This window comes from Carassius carassius, chromosome 43 (genome assembly GCF_963082965.1).
Source record: "Carassius carassius chromosome 43, fCarCar2.1, whole genome shotgun sequence".
Classification (NCBI taxonomy): Eukaryota; Metazoa; Chordata; class Actinopteri; order Cypriniformes; family Cyprinidae; genus Carassius; species Carassius carassius.
This window is the reverse complement of record NC_081797.1, coordinates 22,130,623-22,157,459: the sequence shown is the minus strand read 5'-3', so window position 1 is coordinate 22,157,459 and position 26,837 is coordinate 22,130,623. Positions and strand designations below refer to the sequence as shown.

Below are 26,837 nucleotides of genomic sequence, written 5' to 3'. Positions count from 1 at the left end.
ATGTGGTCTGTAATACAGTATATAAACAGTGTTCATCATAGATGTTTGTATACGTGAATGCTGCTACGGTCACCAGTATATCGTGACTGGTTGCCAGAGTGTTGCTATGCAGTTGCTAATATGTTCGTGCTCAAGTCTCTATGGCCGCATTTACATTACATGGTTCAAGTGACCCAAATCTGATTTTTTTTCTCTCCTCCCATGTGCCACAGATCGGATATGATAACACATAAGAGGAAAAAAGCACTTGGAATCATATATTCTCAAATCGAGTTCTCAGGTCAGTATTACCCTTGCAAGGAAAACCACAGAAAAAAAAGGGCAATTGTGCTGGTTTTGTTTCTCAGACCTGGCAACCTTGTCTCGGATTCAGTATGTGTACCATGGGTTGTTTCTCAGTGTTTAGTGTAAAAGCAAATATCAGATATGGGTCACATTTAAAAGAAGATGTAAGCCTTTTAATATGCTGATTTGCTGCGCAAGACAAATTTCTGGTTATTATCAATGCAGAAAACAGTTGTGATCAGGTTTCAGAAAGAATAGAAAGTTCAAAATAAAATGTATTTTAATTAATAGAATATATTGTCAAATGATTAATCGCAATTAATTGCATCCGAAATAAAAGTTTTTGTTTACATAATATATGCATGTGGACTGTGTATATTTATTATGTATATATAAATACACACACATGCATGAATATATTTAAGAAAAATAAGTTGTTTATATTTTAAATTTTTATATATAATACAAATTACATTAATATAAATGTATACATGTATGTAAATATATGTAAATATTTTCAAAATATATAATGTGTGTGTTTATTTATATACTAGGGCTGTAGCTATCAAATATTTTAGTAATCGAGTATTCTACCAAAAATTCCATCGATTAATCGAGTAATCGGATAAAATGTGTTTTTGCTTAATTAAAGTGCAATATTAATTATGCAAGAGAAAATAAGACTCCTGGGTCTCTAAAAATGAACAACTAAGTTTCCTTTTTTAGAAAAAAAAATATTTTAATTTTTTAAATGCATAGAATGCAATGCATTCATCAAAAATAAACATTTAATTATTACCATTGTTTCTCTGTCTGTACTTGTACTGTGAACAATGACAATAAAGTTGACAGATGAATTAAGTGCATTTAAGTGCCATTCAGTTGGGGTTTTAAATAAAGCATTTTCTGAGATGCACATTAAACATTAAACACATAAAGCATTAATTTAATTTATCTTTTAATTATTGAAAATTAAGCAAACCTAACTTTCTGGTAAACGAAGGGGATTTACTAGTAAAAAGAAAACATGGAAGAAATGTTGTGTGATTAAACCTTAAAAAAAAATAATGTTTGATTTTTTTTAGTAGTAGGCTATGTTCATTCTGCTGAACAATAGTAATACATATCTGGCAAATACTTGTCTTTAAACTAAACCAGACTTTTATTTTGACGGGTTGGCGTACCTTTACAGTTCTGTGTATGTGATGTGATGCTAGTTTTACTCAAATCAAACGGTCAAATGCTCATGAAGTGACTGTCAGAGCACTTCTGGAGATGTTGTTCATGTGTTCACCTCCTTATTTAGTGAGACAGCAGACGCTGAAATCACCGCGTGCGTCACGCGCAGGTGTCGCTCTTGGACAGTGTTTTCTCTGGAATTTACCTCGATCATTTTTTGTGACTGAGTTACTCGAGGAATCATTTCAGCCCTATTATATACACAATAAATATACAAAGTACACACATTTATTATGCAAACAAAAACATGATTAATCACGATTAATCATTTGACAGCACTAATTATAAATGTCTTTACTGTTACTTTCGATCAATTACATTTTATTTTTTCTAAACCTAGGAACAACAAGCATTTTTCAAATGCAAACACCACTACTAATAGAACACTTAGTCTCATTATGCTAATAATCATAATAAAATCGTCACCTGAAACTGAATGCTGAGTCTTTATTCTGGCAGTGCTGGATTGTTCCCAGACTAGTTAGCCTGACCTGAGCCAGTCAGAGATCATTAACAGCTTGTTTCTCAATGCCTCAGTCTACTGAGCTACAGTCACTCACTGTACAGTAGTACTAGCCATTATACAGCCATATAACAAAAAGCAGTCTGTCAAGATGTGTTTCACTGTATGGATTACACAAGTTTGTGCAGTTATTCTACACACCCTACAAATTTGTATAAAATGAAACAAGATGATAATGATTTAAATTTAGTTTAATTTCATTTGGAGGATTTAAAAGCTATATGTGAAGCTCGTATTAAATGGATATCCGTAAATTCCCCTACTATATACAGTGAACAACTGTATTGGATGTTTTATGGTATTATAATTTTACGGTAATATACTGTTTTGGGAAGTGAAAAAGAACGTCATATTTCAAATCTGATGTTTTTCTGTTGAAATAACTATGTTTCTTCTCAGCTTTTTTCTGATCAGTTTTGTTCTTTAGGGTTGTATGTTACACCTAATGTTGGTAAATGAATGTTTATTGCATTATTTCATGTGAGTTACCGTGATGGTTACAAAGGTACAAAGCAGATTTCAGTACTTTAACAGGTTGGTATATTAACATTATATCAATTAAGGAAATTATGGTATTTAACTGTAAGTTTAAGTTAAAAGCGTAAAACCTAAAACGTTGCTACCATGTTTTTTAGTTTGTATGTTAAACAGATCGTTTGTTGTTAATATTTATGCATTTTTAACCTAAATCACAATTGACAATCCGCGAGGCCCATTCAAACAGCGTTCTGATGAGCGGGATAAAAACAGGACAGAAAATAGCTTTTTACTTCTAAATTATGTTTTTGATGCAAAAATCTTGATAAAAACTACATTAATACATTTATTAAGGTAATCATTAATCATTAAACTGTGAAAAACTACTTTACCAATCATTCTGAAAAAAAAAAACAATAACAATAACACTTTAGCATCAACCCAATCCCATGAAGCAAAATTAATGATGTTACACAGTCAATGCTCCCGAACTGCTTAAATATTTGTGTACATTTGCATATTTTACAATCGATGTAGAATATATTGTTTCTCTACGTGTATCCAACATATTTAAACCGATAGATTGATATTGCTCCATCATTTCTAATTTTGATTATTTCAATGTCAATGCTTCATTGTAGTTCTTTCCTTGATTAAAGTCATTAGGTTTTTATAGGAAAAAAACGCTGTGGACCAGACTTCATGCCAATAGTCAAAAGTTCGCTGTCACAGTTTCCAGAATATACCTCATTCAAATGTAATTGGACTGGAACACCCAAAAAATGTATATGCTAGAGAAAGACAAAGATGATAGAATCAGAGTGAGACAAGCACAGTGGCACAGTGTCAAAACTATGAGTGGAAAAGCACTGAAGACGCCCTCAGGAAGCAGATGTTTCATATTTCTTCATGACATGAGCTGTGAATATGCCTGTGAGGAATGAGTGTGTGTGGATGTACCTGTAAGGCTCATTTCGAGGTCGCTTCATACCGGATCTCTGTTTGGAGGGTCGCAAAACTCCTGTCATGCTTTCGTCTAAATAAGAAAGACAGCACGAGTGCGCTCTGAAAGGAAAACAACAATGAACTGAATAATACAACAACACTCCTTCTGTCACACTGACACACGCTGCCACGCTCTTTTATAAAAAATGACTGTATCCTCCATCAAGAAACAGAATAAACGAAGGTTTAGAATGGAGAAAATAAAAATAAAAGTAACTTTAGTTACAATGGGAATTGTCCAAATATATTTAAAGAAAGACAGGCTTTCTATGTTGCTTGGTTTGGGTTAATCATCTGTGTTTGTCACATGGTGAACACTATTCAGTGCACTTTCATCACAAATGGATCATTGTCTAGTGATATAGGCCATTTAACAAGTAATGAACTCCTGGAGTGCATAGTGTGAGTCTGTCTACTATACACTTCTGAGTTTGTGAAGTTTGTAAAACTATTATTTGTTTAGTCACATTAAATCACACATTAGTAGTATAACAGTGACTAAATCATCAAAACACTGTATAATAGCCTAATATTACTCTCTCTGCATTACAGTGTAAATTGTGCAACTGATATATTGGAACGTGCTATTAGCTGATCTTATAATATATATATATATATATATATATATATATAAACACTGTTGATTTAGCATTGTTGTTAATAAAAAATTTAAAAACGCTTTCTTGTTCATTAAAATGAAGCTGAATTAAAATATAAATATTACATGAAAAATGTAAACTTTAAAACATTAAATAAAATTACTGAAATTAGAAATAAAATTAGAAAATGTATTGGTAATTTTCTGTTAAGATAAGTTTCCTTTAATGCTACAACACAACACAATGCAATGTGTGCTTCGTAACACAGGTATAACACCTGTGAAAGAATCAATATGGAAAATTCCTTTTTATTAAAACTGGGTCATATTTTTACAGACCAAAAGCTAAATACATTTTATGCTTAACAAAAAGAGATTAAAAAAGACAAAGGAACATAACTAAAAATAAAAAAATTAAATACAAAAAAAAGTAAAAATACAAAAGTATCCAGATCTTATTTTAAAAAGAAAACAGTATACGGTAATTACAACCACAAAATGAATAAAAAGATGAATAAAATCATCTTCTGTGGACCAAACTGTTATTGCTGAATCAGTAAAAATTAATGTCTGTATATAACAAATCAAGATCAATTTAACAGAAACTAGTTTCATTCTCATGATAATTTCACAATGCAAAGAAGATTTCATATTCTTCATACCAAATATAACTCCTTAGTATTCGCTTCTTCTTCTTTTTACGACCTTTGTGTTTTTGAATGCAGTAATCGAATACGCAAACCAACAATTAAAAAAAAAAAATACCAATCCCAATCTGACAGCAGTTCAACTTCCTGTAGAATGCAGATGAGAATGAAGTGAGAGAATGATGAATAAACTCACACTTACACTGAAAACTGTGATGCTGACTTCTCAACGAGATCATTACAGTCTTACATTCTGAACATCCTGCTCATCTGCTGCTGATTCCCTCGAAATGCACTCTTTATTATTTAACCTCAGAGAGAGAGAGAGAGAGAGAGAGAGAGAGAGAGAGAGAGAGAGAGATACTGTGGAGTTAATGGTTTTTCTACACTGGGGGTCGTACCATCTGCGCGCACATCAAATTCAAAGGGGGTTCAAATCTGGAGTGATCCATTTCCTGTAGAAGAGAATGGGAGAAATCAAGAGAGGAAAAATGAAAGTTGTAAAGCAACATTCATCTGAGAGCCCATACATCACTGTCTCAGCATTCAAGCACTGTGTTCTTTCATCCGCGCGCGCCACGGTTCCTCCAGGCGCACCTTATTAAGAAAACCAGCGAAACGATAACTTCATATAAAACTGTCCGGTTCCGTTTTAACATGACACAGCTGACTGGCTCTTTTCTCGATATTCGGGGAGCTTTCCACTCATTCCCCTGAGCTAGCTTCCCCTCGCTAATGTGAGAGGATGACAGATGCAGAGCTAGCTCTAGCTTTGCTCCAGTCGAGACCCGTCACGCGTGTGAAGCGCTGGTGAGGGACAACTGCTCTGGGTTTGGGTTTGGGTTTGAGAAGCCCTCGTCTGAGACAGCTGTGACTCCTGAGGAACACGATTTAAGGGGATGGTTAATGAACGAATGGGTTCTATTAAAATATATCATTTTGACTGATTTGATAGCAATAATAGAACCTATTACTGCAAGCATTTCAATAAACGAAGCAAGATACAAACTTACATAAAGTCCAACTTTGTTTTATGCAGTAGCCTTGCGTTTTCAATCACTTGTCCTTTAGAGATAAATACAGCTTGGGAAACTGTATAGCAGTTATTTCATCGTGAATGTAGGCTATATAATATGTAAAATACAGCCTGCAGTGTAGGTCTGCAGTGTTACAGTTTTAAAGATGTAATATAGTGGAAATGTTTTGATATTTCCGACTTCTTCAGGTATAGGTCTATAATTTCTTTCGGAAATGACGTTCCCCTCTTAAATTATTTTGTATCGTAACAATATAGAGTATAAATGTTGGTTTGTCTATTTTTTTTTTTTTTTAAATACCTTTATTTTTCTTTGTGGTCGTCTCGGAGTCGCGTGCGCGCGCAGAAGTGGCTGGGGCGCGCGAGAAGAAGGGCGGGATGAAAACAGCTCAAAACGAGCGAAGAACAGCAGCTACACACCTTTTGACTGAGTTGAACATAACCAAACTGAGCTCAAGTGCTCTGCATTCACTGCGGATTTTGAGGACTTGTGTTCTGTTATTATAAAGATGAAGGTTTTTTTCATGATCGTTTTTACAAGCCAACTCTTCACATCTCAGGGGCAAGTAAGTCACTTTGAAACAATATAAATAAACAAGAAGAGAAACTTTATTTTTGGGACTTTTACAAAGGATTTGTATTTGTTGTGTTGAGAATTTTATTTATTTATTTATTTATTTTGTTATTGGGCCTTTATCAAAGCAAATATTTTCATATTCTATTATATTTTATTATGTAATATTGTATTATATTATATTGTACAGGTGCCCCATATTTATTTATTTATTTCATTAGAATTTTAAATGAAATAATTTAATATTTCATTCTGGTTCTTCAAGATCTATTGCTGAATAATTAAAAATGTTTAAATTGTCTAAAATAATACATTTACTTTCTTCATAAAATCATGTTTTACTTCAGTCTTTTAAATTAAATTTGTGTGTGGTAAAATCAGTATTGTGCTAATAATGCGTTTAGTAATTAAACGAATGCTCTGGTAAGCTCTCTTCATAAACATGCTTCACATTCACAAAAAAACCTGTTCCAGCTCAGTCTGCAAATATGAAAGAGTTTTTTCACGCTGAGAAACCACTGTGGTGTTTGCCTTTGGTTTTAACACCAGGCTCTTATATGGCCCCGTCTCCAAAACACAGAGAAGATCTAGTCCAAGACTAAACCAGATTTGCAGTGGACGGTCCAAATGACAGAGCAATTTAGCTCTAAAATAGCTTTGAAACTTTGTTTGTAAGACTGGACAATAGAGTGGATTCTTCTGTAAAATGCACCTTCATGAAAACAATTAGAATTTCAGCTTAAAAAAATCATGTATTTAATTTTACTTAACACATTTTAAATCATTATTTGTCTGATAATATTTTGTCTTACAGTGTATAGTGTCTGATAAAAAGTTCTGCAGGTAATAATGTTAATAAACTAAAAGGTAGTGATTTATTTGTTCTTATGAGTGGTCTAATGTATGTGTTTTAATTGCTCAGGACTGTCAGAGTGGAGAGGAAGTGCTGAATGCTCTTCATCAGGTCCAAAAGCTCCTCTCTGCCCATGAGACGTCCTTCCTTCAGAGTCTACGGAGCCTCCGCAAGAAGCTCAGCCTTTTACAGAACAGCACAGTAAAACACAGCAAGTCCAACACAGACAAGGGCACAGGTCAGCACAGTCTGTGACACCCACCAGCAACCAGTTTATACAGAGAAGAGCAAGACAATGAAGTGCACCGCAGTCATTCACACTCATCTTAAAGGAACAGTTCATCCCAAAATGAAGATTTGTTTAAAATGTACTCCCCCTCAGGCCATCCAAGATGCCCAGTTAGTTTCTTCATCAGATTTGGAGAAATGTAGCATTCCATCACTTGGATGCTCATCAATGGATGCTCTGTAGTGAATGGGTGCCGTCAGAATGAGAGTCCAAACAGCTGATAAAAACATCACAATAATCCACACCACTCCAGTCCATCAGTTAATGTCTTGAGAAGCCAAAAGCTATGTGTTTGTAGGAAACAAATCCATCATTTGGGTGTTTTAATGTTATACGGTTGCTTTTGGCACAAATATGACTCCATTATTCATAATAATGCTTCCTCCAGAGAAAACAATCCATCTCCTGTTGTCTTCTCACGTCAGAGTTCACCCACATATCAGTTTAAAGCTGTTTTGGCTTGTAAACTGTTCTTGATCTGTGCTTATTTCTCCCCCGATTCAGTCCAGATGACGTTTTCTAATGGAGGAAACAATATTATGTATTAAGGACTCATATTTTCACTGTAAGCAACGGTTTGAAATTAAAAATGTGATTATAATGAATTTTTTTCATTGCAAACACAAGTCATTAACTGATGGACTGGAGTGGTGTGGATTATTGTGATGTTTTTATCAGATGTTTGGACTCTCATTCACGGCACCCATTCACTGCAGAGCATCCATTGGTGAGCAAGTGATGAAATGGTACATTTCTCCAAATCTGATGAAGAAACATCTACACCCTTGATGGCCTCAGGTAGAGTACATTTTCATTTTTGGGTGAGCTATACCTGTAAACCATGTTATAATGAGGATATAAATTAATCTTAACCATTAAATATATGTCAGTGTTAAAGGGGTCATATGATGCTTTTTTAAAAGATCATTATTTTGTGTATTTGTGCATAACTGAAAATGCTGACACGCTTTAATGTTCAAAAAACACATAATTTTTCAAATGCCGTACATTATTGTAGGTCATCTATGCCCCGTCTATTTCTGTTTCCCAGTGTCAGACTGTCCTCCACCTGAACCGCTGGCTAATGGGCGGATCCTCGGGACTGTGTTTAAGTTTGGTCACGAGGTCCACTTCCTGTGCAGCTCTGGGTTTCAGCTGATGGGGCCAGAGACCAGAGTCTGTCTGGACTCCCAGAACTGGAGTGGAGCTCAACCGTCCTGCAAGTGTATGAGGCTGATTTGATCTTTTTATGAATTGCTAAAACACATTTCAGAATCAGAACTCTACTCTATGTAAACTTTATAGATAAAGAGATATGCATATGTATTTACATAATACTCGCAATAATTAAAGATGTAGAATGAATTTCAGAATGAAAAGCTGGTTATGATTCATGTGTTCGGTGTTTAAGCTGGAGATGGCTTCTTTAAACCATCGCTCATTTTCTCAGAACCTTAAAAAAGTGTAGTAAAAAACTATAGTAATTGCAATTAAGGTGAATGTATTGTATACTGTATATACTGCAAGAATAGTATTGTATAGAGTTGACCTTTTTGGCCTTACACTCAAATACTGTAAGTTGTGCAATTGTAAAATCAGGGTCAGTGAGAGATCATGTCTTTGTGCTTAAGTCCAGCCTGAGGACTTTGTCCACATCACAAGTAATGTTGTCTGTTTTGCTAGACAAAGAGAAAAACAATTTTAAATCGCTGTGTATGAACGATGACAACTGTGCTTTAGTTGTGTTTTATTCTTCTCTGACTAAAGTCTAAAGGGTCGAAGGTCATTGGATAAGCTTGTACTGTTTCCTGTCCTCTCAGCTGTGGACAGTACTGTAAACAATGATGCATCCGCCTCTATATCAGCATCCTCATTCTCACCGTCTCATCCTGCTGCCTCCGTCTCCACCCATGTGAGAGCGCCCCGCTGCATTGAGTTTCTGGACTCCACCCACTGCACCTGTGAGCAGGGCTACAGCATCTCCAGCCACAACAGCACACTGTGCACAGGTGGTTTTATAATACCTCTCTAAATGATGAAAATCAAGTCACTCAAGTAATTCATCAGTGGTGTTACTGGCTCTCATTACCTTTAATCAAGTGTAACACCAATGACAAAAGAGAATGTCAGCCAATGGTCAATTAAATGTACTTTTTTAAATGCTAAATTATTAAGTGTGATCATGTATGAAATGAGAACGAACAGAAATTAATGAATATAGCATGGTAGGTTTGATGTATGATTAATGAGTTTCTTTTTGAACAGATTTCAGATGCAAATGCCACTGTAGTTGTAGAACGACCCAAATGTGACTGAGCATTGTGTGTGTGTGTGTGTGTGTGTTTCAGACATTGACGAATGCGAGCTCTTCCGTCGTACTCGTCCTGGCCGTCTGTGTCTGCACACCTGTGTGAATACGGCTGGAAGTTTCCACTGCGAGTGTCCCGCCGGTTACAGCCTGGGTCGTGATAGCAGGAGCTGCCACGGTCCGTTCATTATCAAACCTTTATGACCTGCTCGTCTGTAGGATTATCTCAAACAAACAACAGAAGATGGGTTTTAAATCTAGTGAGCGAGCTGTCTTCCTGTCAGCTTCCATAGGCACCTGCCTTTTAGGGTAACATCAACCTTCCTCTTTACTGATTGGACAATGAGGAACGCTCTTTAAAATAGTTGACCACCACAGTAGGCGAAAAATACATTTTTCCATGCAGCAGCATTTAGCATATGTAAAGATTTCCTATGAAAAACTGCACCCATTCACACACACACACACAAAAAGTGAAAAGTGGGTGCCTATGATGCTTTAAAATGCTGTTTTGGGAGCTGGTTCAATAGGATTTAGAACAATTAGACTCTCCAAGATATGAACCAAAATAACTTACAATTTGCGCAAATAAAGTGGATATTTACAAGGCCTTGACACACCAAGCCGATGGGTTGTCACTGAACATCTGTCAGCTCAGTTTTGTGTGGTGTGTTGTGCACTGTCATCGTTAGTCAGACCCCAGAACGACTGAGCTGGGATGTCACAGCCTTAAAAGTGATTAACCTAAATAACATTTGATTTTTAAAAACACATCAAATTAATGTTCTTAACATGTGCTTTCTGTAGACATTGACGAGTGTGCGAGGGCGACCCATAACTGCAGTAGTGAGCAGGTGTGCGTGAATACATTCGGAGGTCATCGCTGTGTGGATGTGGACTGCCCTCGCATCGGTAACGCCAACTACATCAAAACCTCAGCGCTGTGAGTCACGCCACTGCACCACATCTACTCTTAATCACTTGCATTGATGTCTATCTCAGAAAATGCCTCTTTCAAGTGCAGCAGGTAAACTCCTTAATCATGGGTAAAAAAAAAATTTCTGTCAATTGATTTGAAGGCTACCATGAAGACAGAAACAATCTACATGTGAACATAAACTCTTTTAGTTGTGCTAGCGCAATGACAGATTTCACAAGACTGGTGTAGCTAAAATTGTTTGCATTTACAACCCTCTACGCACACCTTGGCAATATAATCGCCAGTGGCTAGTAACATTTTTAGTTTACTTGCCAGACTGATATACTATTTTACACACGCACGCACGATTCCAATCAGCTTATCTTTGTAAAATGGCACAGCTTCTTAAATCTTAGCTTCCTAGTCATTAATGCAATAGTAGCTCCAAAACATGCTAAAGCCCAAAATATACTTAAGTGGATGCAAAAAGCTTACACAGCACACATTTTTACACTTTTTTTTAATTGTTTTTGTATGTAAACGTGTTAGACGGACATCTTTGGCCATTGCACAAGCATGTTTTTCAGTGTATCATGAATGATACGCAGTCCTATAAACTAGGCGCACTTAAGTTAAAAGTTCAATGTAAAAAAAAAATAAAAAATCTCCAGACCTGGCTATTTTTTTGCTCATTCCCCTGCCAGTGTGTCATATTTTTCATAGCAAAAACACATTTGATGTGTGTGCGAACACCAACGCTTGACATATGCACGCTAGAAAGTTTTTAGTCTTGTTCAGTGCGATTTCTTTTAAGTTATCGCTGATAAAATGTCTTTAAACTTAGAGTTGTGTCACACACTAATGATGCACATACATGTTTTGCTTAGAATATGCACTTAAAATGTGTCGCCCAAATATTCGGTTGACTGCGTAGATCATGTTTCTAGTCTACAACAAGGGGCGTTTCCTTTATATAGAGGTATAATTGGCTCCAAAATCAAATTTCTGATTTACTGCTCTGCGCAGATGGACTTTTCCAAGACATAATTTCAGGTTAATGTTTGGTCTGGCATTCCAGCGTCTCTCTCTGGTTTCTCTTCCACCCAGGCGATGCGACCGTAACCCTTGCATCCAAGGAGACAAAGCATGTTTCCAGGCCCCGGTCTTCATTAACTTCCACTTCATGTCCGTGGTGTCCAATATGTCCACACCCACCGTCCTCTTCCGGTTGTCTGCGGCTCGCATCCTGGGCGACACGTTGCGCTTCGGCCTGCTGGGGACCCGGGGAGTCCAGCACTTCAGCGTCCAGCGCTCGGACAGACTGACGGGGCAGCTGGTGCTGGTGAACTCTCTTCAGGGTCCCGACGCTCTAGAGGTCGAAATAGAAATGAGCGAGATGGAAAGAAGGGTGCTGCTCGGGAGATACGTCACCAAAGTCACTCTCTTTGTGTCACCGTATAACTTCTGAGAAGCAGAAGACAGACGATGGACTGATAATGGGAAATCATTTACAGGCGAGATATTGGGAAAAGGGCCTGAGGAGGAGAGATAGGGGCGCTATTATACGATTTCTGAGGTGCCAATTTATGCGGACAAAAGAAAACTTTTCCATGTTAGGTTCCTCAGAATGAGGAAAAAACATTAATTTTTTTCCTTTCAGGCTAAAGTATTCAAAAGTGTTGTAGTTATTAACAGTATGACAGGTAATTCTTTTAAAACATTTAAAAGACATTCTGGGACAAATAAGGATTGTCAAAGACAAAGAAAGAAAGAAAATCTTTTAAAATTTAGTTTGAAATGTGTCAGCCTTTTTAAATTAAGCCCATTTTCAGGAAAAGATTAAAATGTAATGACTTAAAAAATGTCACGTGGTGTAATCATGAAGTAAAAGGTAATACAATTCTTTATACTTTAAATGCGTATTTTTTTCAAAAAGTTCTTAAAAACATTGTCAAAAAAGAAAAAGAAAAAAAAAAGAATTATTAAAACGGCTGTATGCAAGTTAATTTTACCTTGAAATATCAGTTTCACAATCTGATGGAGCACTGACTTCTTGAAAGTTGAATGGTTATTGATTTCTGTTCTGGAACTGTAAATTCGGTCAGCGAGTACGAAATCTCCACAAAAAAATATTTGATTGTTCACGGCTGCAACAAATGCACCGCTGGGAGAACTGTTTAAATATTTCAGTCTTTTAATGAGACTTTTTCTTAATAATCGCCTCATTGACATTTCTACACTGACTCGTTAACATTAATTTTTTTAGATCATAAATCTAAATGTTTTGAAGTTGAATAAACCCATAGATCCTTAAGAATAAAGCGTCACATCATTGACTTCAAAAAGGGAGAACCAGAAACCTTGCTGACAAAACGTTCTGAAACCATACTGAAAGAACGATGAATACCTCAAGAAGCATTAGTATTTTCTTTATAAATCTCACAACAGAAAGTTACCAAGTCCATGGTTTTCCAGTGGAATTGGGCTCATTTTAACACAATTGCCGCTGGATGATTTAAATGTCTGCGGGTTGACGCGACCACAATAGCGTAATATTTAGCCCCACCAATGCAAATTTTACCAGGGGAACTTCATCAAAAAAATTCAAATTTTACCCCCTAGAATGCAATTTTTTTTTTACCAGGTGACCCCCTCTAAATGCTTTTCAGTATCAACTCCTGGAAACCTGGCAACCCTGCTACAAGGGCCGATGTGGCCCCACTGAAGTACAAACAGAAAAGAGAAATGTTTGTCGTACAAAATAACGGTGCAGAAACTGAGCAAAGGGAATGTGGCACCCCAGTGTCATTCTGCCCACATAAGACGATCCAGACCTCTCTACACTCTTGACCTTTACTGGTGCGAGGAGGCTACATAATAAAGACACTCGCACACAGACGGCAAAGATTTCCAAACCCCAAGAATTAAACGACAAAATACAGCAAATACAAACCATCAGATCAATTTTATCAACAACGGTCCGATTCAACTCGCACAGAACCAGACATGAGAAATGACAAAAGAAAAGCACAGTTATTGTGTTATATCTGTTTAGTACACACTTTAATCAGATTCAAGGAAAAAATACTTTTCATATTAAAGTTGTGCACAGAAAGTAAATAGAAAAACAATTAATCATCTGATCATTTCTATGTCATATATCAGTTTGACAGACAGGAAGCAGTGGATATGAGCAGATGACACACATGTAGGGAGTTTTCCAGTGCTAGTTCAACTCATTCAGAAATAAAACACCACAGCCTTAACACCGCATCTAACACCGTATCTAACCAAGCCAATCAAAATTATTATTATTATTTTTTTCTTTTCTTTTTTACCATTTAAGTACCTAACAGATACAATGAAAATTAAGCAGTAGTAATCAAAATTATTATACATTTCTTTATTATCTTGCCAAGCCAAACATATAGGGTGTTTCGAGTACTTGATCTTCCCAAGGCAATGAAACAAAAATAATAACCATTTATTTGATTGGCCACATATATTTATTAACCATTTCTGATTGGATTGTTCAGATTCACAGAAACATGCAAAAGAAAAAAAAAAAATTTTTTTTTAAATTCACTTAATTTTGATTGGCTTGGACAATTACTTGTGAAAGTGTACAATTTGAGCCTATAATATGCCTTTTTTATTTTAGGAAATATGAACCAGACACACTTTTATAAATAAAAAAATAAAAACGTGTCAAACAAAACTAGCTCACCAGATACCAAGCCATTCAGTTCTAATGTTGAGTCCAAACAGACAATGGTTTCCAACTCGTCAGACCCTGTGAATGAAATATGATACTAATATATACAAACACCACAGTTGAAGTAATTAGTATCAATATATACCAATTATACACCCCCTTCAATGCATAAAAATAGATCAATAACTGCTAAAAAAAAATTATTTACAAGTTTATTTCTCAATTGGGAAGTGGAGGGAAGAGCTGTACTGGTTTATCGCTTTAAATGAAAACGTAAAATATTTGGCTGAAACCAGTTTCTTCTTTGCAGGAAACCCAGATCACAGTTATGAAATGAGGCTTTCATAAGCAGGAATATGCAAAGCATTGAAAGCACATGAAGCTTAAAGGCCATCAGTGCATGAGCTTTTGTTTTGAAGAATTTCCCAACATGGACACATTCAATATCATGGCCTGAAAATATTGCATGCAAAAGACCAAGCCCAAGCCATGTGATCTGATCTGAATAACAGTGTCGATTCTTGTTATTCAATTTGAATGTATCCTTTCCTGTCCTTGCTGAAGGGTGCAACCCATGGGTGACCAAGTTTTCTGCAGAGAAAAGAAAAATGCCAAAGTTAAGGCAGTGTTTGTTAACCACAATCCTCTATTAAAATGACACAGCTATTTACACTACGAATGGTTTCCAACAGAATTATGACATGAATTCAGATTATTAAAGCACAGTTAGTTGCACAAACTGAACTAGAACCAAAGTCCACTTTAATGTCATTTTGTACAAAAGCATACAAATATAACAATACAAAAGCCAAATTAATTTAAAAGGCAGAGATGCACAGGGACTGTAACATTACAGCTCTATTACGCTTTTAATAGTATTCTGTCACTTAAGAGAGTGAAAATTTAGTGTGGTTTATGAATTAAAGTCAAACAGCAGCTTAGTCGAAAATAACTTGAGTCGATGAGAAAAACTCTTAATGCTTTTTAATGCGTCACGACTCGGGGAAACGAAACCAAAAAATAAAGGGCTGCGAAAGCAAACAGTCGGAATCTGTAGCGATTATGGACGGCACTGAACTTACAATGTTTTAAAAGAGATTGACCGTCTGTGAAGGAAGCTTATTTCATAAATGTGTACGAAACACGGAGTGTTAATTAACTGGTTTAAAACCGATAATTGCCCTAAAACCGTCCATACAATGTCTGGAAACCCAATGATAACCGTGTAATAAAATGACATCTACCATTTGGGTAAATCGTCAAAAACATGAATTCGGTTCACATATGACTCTGAATATAATAACAGATTGGTTTGTTAATATGGCACTATGAAAGCACCAATCAAACGACTCATTCAAAGCTCAGATGGGACGTGACCAAACCACAGCCATCGGAAACTGCATCAATAACATGTAAACAGTTTGACGTCTTAATGCGGCCAGTGAATCAATACAGACTTGTAGTCCAGAATCAAGTCACGCTTAGACTGGCGATATTCAGATCTTCATTGTCCATTTTCTAAATCATGTGGCTCAGTTAAGACCAGTTCAAACGCATTGGGCGATGACCTGTGAAACCTTCATAATGTAGAACCCCTTCCCTTAAAATCACCTGACCAAATGACAGAAAAGCCAACCCTTACTGCAAAGAAAGATGGGTGAAAAGAATGTTCCCAGTGAAATAAAAAAACCAACACACAAACAAAACAAATTCACTCACTCGAATGGGCAAAAATGCTCAGACACACACACATTCATTCAATAATTGTCAACATGCACATCTTCAGGAAATCAAAAGCCAAGCCTCCTGTAATTAAAACATCAACAATAAATAAAAACATTGAGCTGGAAAGCAGAACCAAGTCTTTGTGATATTAGTTGAAGAAAGCCGATTGGTGTCCGTCTGTCACGCCGGGATGTCGGCATTTGAAAGCAGGAAGGATGCAGGCAGGTTTACTCAGAGAAGCAGGTGACGATGTAGAACAAGCACAGTCAGAAAAAAAAAAAAAAGAAGAGGAGTGCGTAGCAATTAAAACTGGGTCCCAATGTGGCAATCGGTGGTACCACATAAAATGCACACACAGCACGAGTCTAAACACCCGCCCCCTTCCATCAAGTTTTTGTTCCAACCCCAGTGTACTTCCCCGGCCCAGGACGGAGAACGGCGTGTGGGGTGCGATGGGCTTTTGGGCCCGGCAGGGGGAGCTGAATGGCACTTCCCCTGCCCTGTACCTCCTCTCTACCTGTCCTTCAACTCCTGCATCACACGCTTGGTGATGCGGCCGCACAGCAGACCCATGAGGAACAGCAGGATCACGCACGTCGCCAACATGCTCAGGATGTAGCTCTTCGCAGGTGATGTTAAAACCTGCTCGGCCAGGTCCGAGAACCCTTCTGCTGGAGCCACCTATTGACAACAGAGAAACAGTATGAACTTGTACTCATGAAAACTTTATCACCAGCAACTCGCATTCAATGTTCCTTTCAAATTGCATTACTAAATCTAGTTAAAGGCAGGTGGGTGGTTTGGTTGGAAAAATGTTTTTATTTGTTATGCTGGTTGAAAGTCCCTTCACATCCCAGAAGCATCCAATCACATCCCTCAGTCTAACGAGCTTTGCACATGGAGTCTGAAATTCTCATCCGAAATTGTAATAAATAGGACCACGTTGTGTCAAAGTTTACACACTGCCACTGAAACTTTTATCCGTCATAAAAAAAATTGGATCAGGTTCGATTTTCTGCATGTTTTTGCATCTGTAGCAAGCATTTTGATAGGAAAGGAGGATGAATACATATATATAAAAAAATGCATAGCAAAATTTCAGACTCAGTGTGCAAGGACCTTAAGGCTACGATATTCTGCCCTCCCTTTCAGCCAATGCATACCGCTACACACCCTGTTCATGCATGGGAAGATTTGCATAATGCCGCCCAAATGCTCACACAAAGAAATGTGTAACTTTGATTCTCGCAGTAGTTATTGTTGTTGCTGCCATGTTGTGGAGATGCTGCGTTTCATTGTGAAAGCGAAACTACTTACTGTATTTTCCGGACTATAAGTCACACTTTTTTTTCCATAGTTTGGCTGGTCCTGCGACTTATAGTCATATGCGACTTATTTATCAAAATTAATTTGACATGAACCGAGAGAAATGAAACAAGAGAAAACATTACCGTCTCCAGCTGCGAGAGGACGCTCTATGCTGCTCATTGTAGGCTACAGGAGCACAGAGCAGCATAGAGCGTCTTCTTGGTAGACTGTAATGTTTTCTCTGGGTTCTTAATAAATGCGACTTATAGTCCAGTGCGACTATTTTTTTCCTCGTCATGATGTATATTTGGACTGATGCAACTTATACTTAGGTGCAACTTACAGTCCGAAAAAACGTTTCTAAAGTTGTATTTACAACACTGTTCCTGAACAGTTCAACCAAAATATTCAGATGTGTGCAGCACATTTTATGGAGGACAAGGACGGTTTCCTGAGAGAGTAGCCTACAATGCCGGTGTCTGTTTCTATAAAGTGGGGCAATTCCAACTTCTTAAGGACAGTCTGACACTTCTGACTCAAAGTCTGTAAGTACGTTTTCATATTTAAAGAATTTGACACTGATGATTCAAACGTGAGTTGAGCAGTGCTTGTTGTTTGTTGCTTCTCCAATCAAAATGCAGACATGGTTTTAAGTTTACGCATCGCGATACACAACACAACACATAAAAAGACTGTACAAGTCATTGTAATCAGTAATTATGTCCCCAATAGATGTAAAAAATGCCTTGTTTAATGGGTTTTATTGGTTTTGTCTCATCGCGCCGTGATGCATCACAGTACGGTAAGAGGAGTAACATTTCTGTCACATGCTTGAGGTATTCAGCCAATCACAACAGACATTTTTATTTATTTATTTTTTACCTTAAATAGCATTGACATTTCATTACACCAAATACACAAAATAATGTTCTTTTTAGGAACATCATATGACCCCTTTAAACAGTTCATTACCAAATTGTATGCATATGATGTATACTGGGTCTCATCTGTAAATATTAAAATGATTGGAATTTACACTTAAAGGGTTAGTTCACAAAAAATTTATAATTAGGCTGCATTTTACTCACTCCCGAGGCATCCTAGGTGTATATGACTTTCTTCTTTCAGACAAATCCAGTCGGAGTTACATAAAAAAAAATGGACATTAATCTTTCAAACTCTATCATTGCAGACAGTCCAAAAGACATGAAATAAAAAGCGCCATTCCATAAAAAAAACACACAGTGTCTCACACGGCTACGGGGGGGTGAACAAAGGCGGTCATCAAAACAAAACCACGGTCACTAATTAGAAGTTCAAAACGAGGACTTGTAAAGAACAATGTCAGAGGATTGCGATATAAGCCAAGAGGAGACTGGTTTCCCTTTGCTAAAGTAAGGAAATTTAGATTCTTTTGATCCTGTAAACAAATGTTGGTTTTCACGAGACTCATCGGCGCATGCGCAGCACTGACCTTATACTGCTTCTGTGAGCGCAAGCTAGATTAAAGTGATTATTGCATTTTGAATATGGATTTTTCCAATATTTCGCTACAAGAGGCCTTTAGTCACCCCTGGAGCCATGTGAGACACTTTTTTTTAATGGAAGGGCGCTTTTTATTTCACTTCTTTTGTACTGATGCACTACAACACATGCTAACTGCAACGACAGAGCTTGAAAGATCAAAGACAATTTTTTTATTAAACTCTGACTGGATTCTTCTAAAAAAAAGAAAGTCATATACACCTAGGATGCCTCGAGGGCGAGTAAAACGCAGCCTAATTTTCATTTTTGGGTGAACTAACCCTTTAACTCAAATCTGAGGTTTACGAAGCAATTGTGAACCTGCGGGAGAGTTGGAAAAGTGTTTTTTACTTTTATGAGCAAATTATTTCATATTTATTTCATGAATGAGCCTCATTGTTTAAAAAAACAGTTATTGTGCAATTTGAATGCACTGAATTAATGCAAGGTGTGGGTAATTGTTTGTAAAAACATGCTTGCATAAATTGTCAAGTATTTTTGTAAGATCTCTGTAAAATGTGTATACACCTATCCTTACGTAAACTTATACTGGATGTGAATTTACAAAACATTTATGCTCATATTAAATCAAATGAAGAAACTTCATGTAGCAAATGCAGCAAATTCTTCAGAAAACAATAAATCCAAATCTACTTATATCTTTTAAAATATTTCATGAATGGGTGTTTCCGCAAATTGTTCCCAAATTGAATTGCGTGTAATAACATATTTGCGTAACGCAGTATTAGCTTAATTAGTAAAAATAACACTTATGTTATTGTCATTTGGGATTATATGCGATTCATATGATTCATGTAAATTGTTTGTACATGCATTCTTAGATAAACAATGAGAATTTACAGAACATTTTCAAAATAAACTGTTTGTGAAACCATACTGTGCAAATACTCATAACATAAAATGCAGAAAACTCTAAAATAAAAAAATATTTTTTCTGCTAAATGTTTTTTTTTTAAACAAATTTGTTGAAACAAATTTATTGAGATCTGAAATATGTGATTCTTCCTTCGAATTTAGCCAAAACAAGGTAACTTAGAAAGCAGCATAATATCGCTGTTTACTTTCATACACCTACAATAATACATTTTGAATCATCGTTCTAGTTTTATGGATCACAGCTGAGGTTTTGGAACAACAAGGAAGAAAACACTGTTGAGCTTCTGAATAGGATTGGGTGAACGTTTACCTTAGCGGCGTAACTCCACATGTCAATGCGGTCCTGTAATCTCTTCTTACACTCCGGCTGGAGTCTCACACGCTTATCTTGGAGAGCCTCCATCAGACATGACATCTCTGCACAAGCACAGAGTACAGCAATCAATATCTAGTCTACCAAAATGGCATAAAATCCTTCCCAGAATTACTCACGTCTTCCTCGGCCCGGAGGGATTGCAGCACACTGGTGCTTAATGTCCAGGGCGCATGCTGTGTGCAGAACCGGATCCACAAAGATGTCCGCCTTGCTCTCCTTCAGTATGTTGAGGACCTCCTACAGCGGGAACCAGCCAGTCAGAAGAGTTGTGAGAAACTGACCCACGCAGCTTCCCAGCAGCAATCGGCTCTTACCTTTTTGCAGCCTTCGTGGCTGATCTTCAGCAGGTTGAGTTTCAGACACTCCTCAACTTGACCCGTCTGCTCCTGCGCAGCTACTTCCTCCGCACAGAGTCGCAGGATCTGGGACAGACAGCCATTATTGGACATTTGAGACCAAAGTATGCTGTACATCAGGATGTTAAGACAGCGAATGTTACCTCATCAGTGCACTGGAGCTGCAGCTGCGGGTCGAGTCTGTAGTCCAGCGCGGACTCCTGCAGAATGACACTGATCTGGCCCTCGCAGTCCGGAGAGAGACGCTGGAGACATAAACACACGCTCTTATATGGAGTAAAGGTGCAGGCTCATGTGCATTCACAGTGATCAGGGTTACGAACCTGGTCTGCGTATTTGAGTTTGAGGCAGGAGATGACCTGCCCCTCCAGCTCGTTGTCGTCTTTAGCATTGTTCAGAATGCCCTGGCAGAACTTCGGGATGTCTGCTTTGCAAGCCTTCCTCAGCACAGGGTTCAGACGGTAGTCTTGAACCGAGGGAAGAGAATCAAACTTTAGTGATGGAACCAGGTTTTTGATTCATCAGGGACTTTACATGAATAGGACACTTGCATCATTACTTTTTACAGCGATTATGGCACAGAAATATTAATTGTTAAATCAAATGATATCAACTCTCTAAAGTACGGTGGGAAGACATTACAATTTCTAAATGTTTACATTCACAGCTGTTATTGTAAGAGAAATGCTAATATTTCCCTTTTTTTAGTTTATTAATCACTACACACCAACATTTAGTGTCAAATAGGTTAGCTCCTGCTGAGAGAAACATCATTTAGGCAAAACCTATAACCCTGTTACCCATTTCAGCAAAACAATCTTACATCTTGAAAATCTCTGAAATTATTTCAACTATATTGATGTAACAGTTATTAGTAGTAAAAAAAACTGTTACTGGAAAACGTTTATTACTATGTTTTCAAACAGTATCAAGACATCTTATATTTTTTGTAAAAGAAATGAACAAACCAGCATTTCATCTCGAACTGGTTTGGCCATGCCAACGTGTAATTTAGGTCAAATTTACAATCCTGTCACTTGCAACTCTGTTACTCATTTCATCAAAATTATTATTTTTATGTTGTATTATTTCACTTATATTTATTTAATGGATGTTAGTAGATTTATTTATTTATTTTTACTAGAAAATAATGCATGGATGCACGCGTGCGAGTCTGATAGGATGCATGTGTGTGTGCGCTTTAGGATGCAAGCGTGTGTGTGTGCTTTAGGATGCATGCGAGCGAGTCTGTTAGGATGCATGCGTGCGAGTCTGTTAGGATGAGTCTGTTAGGATGCATGTGCGCGAGTCTGTTAGGATGCATGTGCGCGAGTCTGTTAGGATGCATGCGCGCGAGCCTGTTAGGATGCATGCGCGCGAGCCTGTTAGGATGCATGCGCGCGAGTCTGTTAGGATGAGTCTGTTAGGATGCATGCGCGCGAGTCTGTTAGGATGAGTCTGTTAGGATGCATGCGCGCGAGTCTGTTAGGATGCATGCGCGCGAGCCTGTTAGGATGAGTCTGTTAGGATGCATGCGCGCGAGTCTGTTAGGATGAGTCTGTTAGGATGCATGCGCGCGAGTCTGTTAGGATGAGTCTGTTACGATGCATGCGCGCGAGTCTGTTAGGATGAGTCTGTTAGGATGCATGCGCGCGAGTCTGTTAGGATGAGTCTGTTACGATGCATGCGCGCGAGTCTGTTAGGATGAGTCTGTTACGATGCATGCGCGCGAGTCTGTTAGGATGAGTCTGTTAGGATGCATGCGCGCGAGTCTGTTAGGATGAGTCTGTTAGGATGCATGCGCGCGAGTCTGTTAGGATGAGTCTGTTACGATGCATGCGCGCGAGTCTGTTAGGATGAGTCTGTTACGATGCATGCGCGTGTGTGTGTTAGGATGAGTCTGTTAGGATGCATGCGCGCGAGTCTGTTAGGATGAGTCTGTTAGGATGTGTGTGTGTGTGCTTTAGGATGCATGTGAGCGAGTCTGTTAGGATGCATGTGCGCGAGTCTGTTAGTATGTAGGGGTGCTCGTACCTGTGTTCTGGGTGATCTGTCTCTTGGTAATCATTTGTTTGCACTTTGGATCCATTAGTTCGCTGTTCTTGTTTTGTTTGAGACACGGTAAGAGGTTCTCTGCATTGGTTTCACTGCAGAAACGCTGTATAATAAAGAAAAAAGACAGTTATTCAATACTTTAAATAGATTAATTTCAAGCCACCATTAAATTCTGGAGTCTCTTCAGATGTATCTGATGAGGTTTCACACCCTGATCATCTGCTTGCAGACTCTCATGAGCTGGAAGTCGAGTTCTGGGTCCATCATTTCCGTCTCCTGCAGTTTGAAGACTTTCTGATGGCATTGCTGGGACAGCCGCTTCTTGTTTTCCTTAAGACACTCGATCACCTGAATTAGCACACATGCACAGATGAGCAGATCATCACAGTTAAAGGGAGGAGCAGAGAGCCGTCTCATCTGAATTTACCTGAGCGTTTCCAAACACCACGTTCTGACAGAGCTGCTTGATGTCCTGCCTACAGCTCTCGTACAGATCCGGCACCAGACGAATGTCCTCAGACTGCACCACACACACAAACACGTCTCAGCGTCACAGGATATAAGACACAACATAGCGGAGCACACTACAAATGCTTAGACTCATTTAAATAGATTAGGGCCCTATGATTTCAGTGATGCAGAAAACGTGGACGGAATCGCGGAATCCAGTCATAAAAACGGAATTTGCAGTTTAACGCAGAATGTCATGGAATTTGTCAGATTTTGAACGAATTAATTAAAAGTGGGTAACTGCACTTACATCAAATCGCAATATGGACATATATGTAAATATTAAGCCAGAAAAATCTATTTAAATATGAATCCTGCATGTTCTGCGTGTTTGTGTTTATGAATGGCGCAGAAGCACAACTTCGTCTATTACACACGGAAGCGTGCGTGATGCTCGTGGTGATTTCAGCGTGTCGTCTCAATTAGGACGTAAACATATGAAGAACATCTCCAGAACTGCTCTGGGAGTCACTTCATGAGCATTTGACCGTTTGATTTGAGTAAAACTAGCATCACATCACATACACAGAACTGTAAAGGTATTCACAGTAACCCATCAAAATAAAAGTCCGGTTTAATTTAAAGACAAGTATTTGTCAGAAATCTATTACTATTGTTCAGCAAAATGTACATAGCCTACTACTACTACTGCTAAAATGAAACAAACATTATAATTTAAGGTTTAATTGCACAACATTTCTTCCATGTTTTATTTTTAATAGTAAATCCCTTTGATTACTAAAAAAAAAGTTTGCTTAATTTTCAATAATTGAAAGATAAATTAAATGAATGTTTTATGCCTTCATTTGATAACCAGAAAAATTTAAAAACACAACAGGATTTCTGAGAAAAAAAAAAAAATGAATAAATGTAGTTGTTTTTATGCATTTAAATAATGAGACATGCTAAAACACAGAATTGGGTAACAACAAAACATATGGTGAAGAAAAAATAAAACATTTCATAGGGCCCTAAACATGTAATTTTTGTTACACTTTTAATAAATTGATGTGAAAATGTATATGTTTTATGATTTTAATTTATTAGACATGCTTTTTGATTGATACAATTTAATTTAACCATGAAAAAGAAGTGGAGAAAAATTAACAGAAAAAATGGAATTTGGAAAAAAATAAAAGGGATTTCATAGGGCCCTAATAGACTTTAGACTGATTTGAAGTACTGACCATCTGCAGCTCTTCCACTCGGAGCTGTTTACGGCACTTCATGGAAACCCGCTGCTCTCTGCCTTCCTGTAAAGTGTCGTTTCTTACCGTGGTACTCAGACAGATCACCACATCCAGTCTAAGAGTAAACACACCATCAAAACCTTCCCGTCATACTCTACATCACCTCTAGAGGAGCTTTCGAACATATAGCCAATCTCACAGGTTTAGGCCAGTCATAGATAAATAAATATATGACACTTAAACAGCCAGTAGGTGGCGACAAGTCCATGTCTTAATAAGTGATTCATAGAATCATTCATTCAAACGACTCATTCAAAACAGCCGATTCATTTAGAAACAAAGCGACTGTCTTAAAGAATGGATGAATCGTTGACTCAGATGATTGCATTTAGGAATTAAACACCAAGACGCACAAACGTCCAGTTCCAGCTTTGATTGGAACCATTTTCATCAGCGAAACGTAACTCACTCAATATTAGCTTCTTGTTTGTTGAACTGCTGTATAAAATGAGTACAACATATGCGATCATGCTCGTGTGCTGATAATAGGGAAAACCACAGTCTATTGCTTAACTACATTGTATCTTATAAATACACCAACCACAACTGGAATTATATGTATTCATCATGCCGTGAATGCTTTTGGACATAAAAAGATATATTTTTGGTCATTTTTTTGCATATAATCAGACATACTCAGATAATGTTGTTAAAACAACATTTGCTATATTATTCTTAAGGATAAATGGCGCTCAACTCTAATTATAACGTAAAATGTAACATTTGCTTTGCGTGACAGCCACGAGCTCACTTCTTTTTGATGTTGGGGCACAGTTTGAGCACATCCTCCTTGCACGCCATCTTGAACTTGTACGAGAAGCGAAAGTCCTTCATCTGGATCTGAGGATGAGGAGGAGAAACGCATGCTTGAGACAGAAGAGTAGTAACAGTAGAAAGGGCGCGAGTGTATTCGTCAGACGTACCAGCTGGAAGTGTGTGACTCCAACAGCACATCTCTCGTTCATTTCCTTCTGGTGCTTATTGGCAACGAGGCACTCCATCAGGTCCCCTGTGTCGATCTGATTATCAGCCACCTCCTGCGAGACAAACACAGGCAAACAGAGCACACGAATAAAGAAAGAACAGAAAACAAGCTACTTCCTGTATTTATTATATAGCTTTCAGTTAGGAAAAGAGGATTCACAACTTACGTGACAGTAGGAATGGATCACAGGCTCACAGGCTCGAATCAACAAGGTCTCGATCTGAATGTCCTGGAAAACCAGACGCACCAAAATCAGTCCAAACCCACCCGTCCCAGACGTCTCACGTCCAGCAGAGAACAATAGCACCCAAACATAGACACCGCGGCTTTTTAATTTCAGAGTCAAACTGCTGTAGAAATCACAAAAGCATTTCTTTTCCTACCTCGGACTCCAATTCTGTGAGGTTTCCCACCACATCCCTGCAGCTAGGGACCAGATCATCTAAATGATACTGCAAGCACTCCAGTTCCTGACAGACAAACACACACACACACACCAACACAGAGCAATGCATCACTGGGAACTCCTTTCCAAATTCAAACATTTCATATGAAGCATTTGTTGGTGTCCCAAGACTTTTTGTAAAGCATCAAGACACAAATCTCATGTTTGCGAAATCATTAGAGAACATAAAATTAACCACGGCCAATAGTCCTATTTCAGAGCTGACCTTCCTAACTGTGTCCGACAATTAAATAAAGAAAATACAACTTTTAATATTAAAACCTTACATTTAAGACAAACATACAGAAAATTAAATGAAAAACTTTTAAAATAATTAGCATTATTAAATATGACTGTGGTTATGGTTAGCCGCGTCACCCATGTTGTGCTCAATCCTGTTACCACATGATTTCCCTCATTACATTCCTAGCATTTCTTAAGATCGTGACGTCACTGGATTCTTCCTGAACCAGGGGGAAAGAAAGACAAATTCGGTAGAAAATCGTTCACCAATCTCACCCATTCAATCCTGTACTGGAGTTATTTTCAGGAAAAAAAAAATCCATCAAACTAATAGTTTTTCGGTAATTAGTGGAAATGCACGTTCAATAAGTACTACAGTCTCTGTTGTGTGACAGCTTAATTTAGGATATGAAGCGTTACTTACAACCCAAGTCATTGTATACGGTGACAGACTCTTATTTTACTATCAGCGAGATCCTATTCGTTTTTATTATCTGGAAATATAACTTTTTATTTTATATAAATTTTACATTTTTTAATTTTATTAATTTTATTTTTTTTTATGTTCTACACTATTCTTTTTTAATTTCGGTTTTAGTTTAGTACACAATGTTAGACTAAATAAAACAAGATAAATTATCTAAAAAAGAATTTTTCAAACATTTAATTGTTTGTTTTTTTCCAATTCAAGTTTA

General features: G+C 37.5%; 3 protein-coding genes across 5 annotated transcripts in view; 1 reads left to right on the top strand and 2 right to left on the bottom strand.

Annotated features, from left to right (window-relative positions):
- LOC132125166 (RNA-binding Raly-like protein) overlaps positions 1-5,055 on the bottom strand; it is a 34,113-nt gene extending 29,058 nt beyond the window's left edge. Inside the window, exons 1-2 of one of the 3 annotated variants that reach the window (XM_059536424.1) lie at positions 4,977-5,055; positions 3,485-3,587 (exon numbers count right to left, since the gene is read on the bottom strand). In XM_059536424.1, coding sequence (XP_059392407.1) covers positions 3,485-3,587; positions 4,977-5,013 — 140 coding nt within the window. In that variant the 5' untranslated portion in view covers positions 5,014-5,055. Of the gene's footprint in view, positions 1-3,484; positions 3,588-4,970 lie in introns of all 3 variants that reach the window. The other 2 variants (XM_059536425.1, XM_059536423.1) reach the window with 2 other exon arrangements.
- Positions 5,056-5,519: 464 nt separating this feature from the next.
- Positions 5,520-12,647, top strand: si:dkey-234i14.3 (fibulin-7-like). The gene is made up of 8 exons (XM_059535992.1): positions 5,520-5,571; positions 6,243-6,376; positions 7,307-7,475; positions 8,578-8,751; positions 9,347-9,535; positions 9,875-10,012; positions 10,642-10,777; positions 11,861-12,647. Exons 1-8 carry the CDS (start codon positions 5,520-5,522, stop codon positions 12,219-12,221), a joined length of 1,353 nt encoding a protein of 450 aa, XP_059391975.1. The 3' UTR covers positions 12,222-12,647.
- A 2,298-nt stretch (positions 12,648-14,945) lies between these two features.
- The window catches only part of LOC132124539 (Golgi apparatus protein 1-like), a 28,229-nt gene continuing 16,337 nt past the window's right edge, over positions 14,946-26,837 (bottom strand). The window contains exons 13-27 of the mRNA XM_059535596.1: positions 25,838-25,924; positions 25,621-25,683; positions 25,393-25,506; positions 25,221-25,309; positions 24,407-24,524; positions 23,137-23,229; positions 22,920-23,057; positions 22,689-22,812; positions 20,978-21,120; positions 20,798-20,899; positions 20,613-20,720; positions 20,415-20,535; positions 20,233-20,339; positions 16,711-16,874; positions 14,946-15,059 (exon numbers count right to left, since the gene is read on the bottom strand). Coding sequence (XP_059391579.1) covers positions 14,993-15,059; positions 16,711-16,874; positions 20,233-20,339; positions 20,415-20,535; positions 20,613-20,720; positions 20,798-20,899; positions 20,978-21,120; positions 22,689-22,812; positions 22,920-23,057; positions 23,137-23,229; positions 24,407-24,524; positions 25,221-25,309; positions 25,393-25,506; positions 25,621-25,683; positions 25,838-25,924 — 1,638 coding nt within the window. The 3' untranslated portion in view covers positions 14,946-14,992. The remainder of the gene's footprint in view (positions 15,060-16,710; positions 16,875-20,232; positions 20,340-20,414; positions 20,536-20,612; positions 20,721-20,797; positions 20,900-20,977; positions 21,121-22,688; positions 22,813-22,919; positions 23,058-23,136; positions 23,230-24,406; positions 24,525-25,220; positions 25,310-25,392; positions 25,507-25,620; positions 25,684-25,837; positions 25,925-26,837) is intronic.

Bases quoted from the DNA above. Each gene is read 5' to 3' on its own strand.
- si:dkey-234i14.3 (XM_059535992.1), top strand. From the start codon at position 5,520: ATGACAGATGCAGAGCTAGCTCTAGCTTTGCTCCAGTCGAGACCCGTC. The intron at 9,536-9,874 runs GTGGTTTTATAA...TGTGTGTTTCAG, and splicing joins CAACAGCACACTGTGCACAG to ACATTGACGAATGCGAGCTC. The intron at 10,013-10,641 runs GTCCGTTCATTA...TGCTTTCTGTAG, and splicing joins TGATAGCAGGAGCTGCCACG to ACATTGACGAGTGTGCGAGG.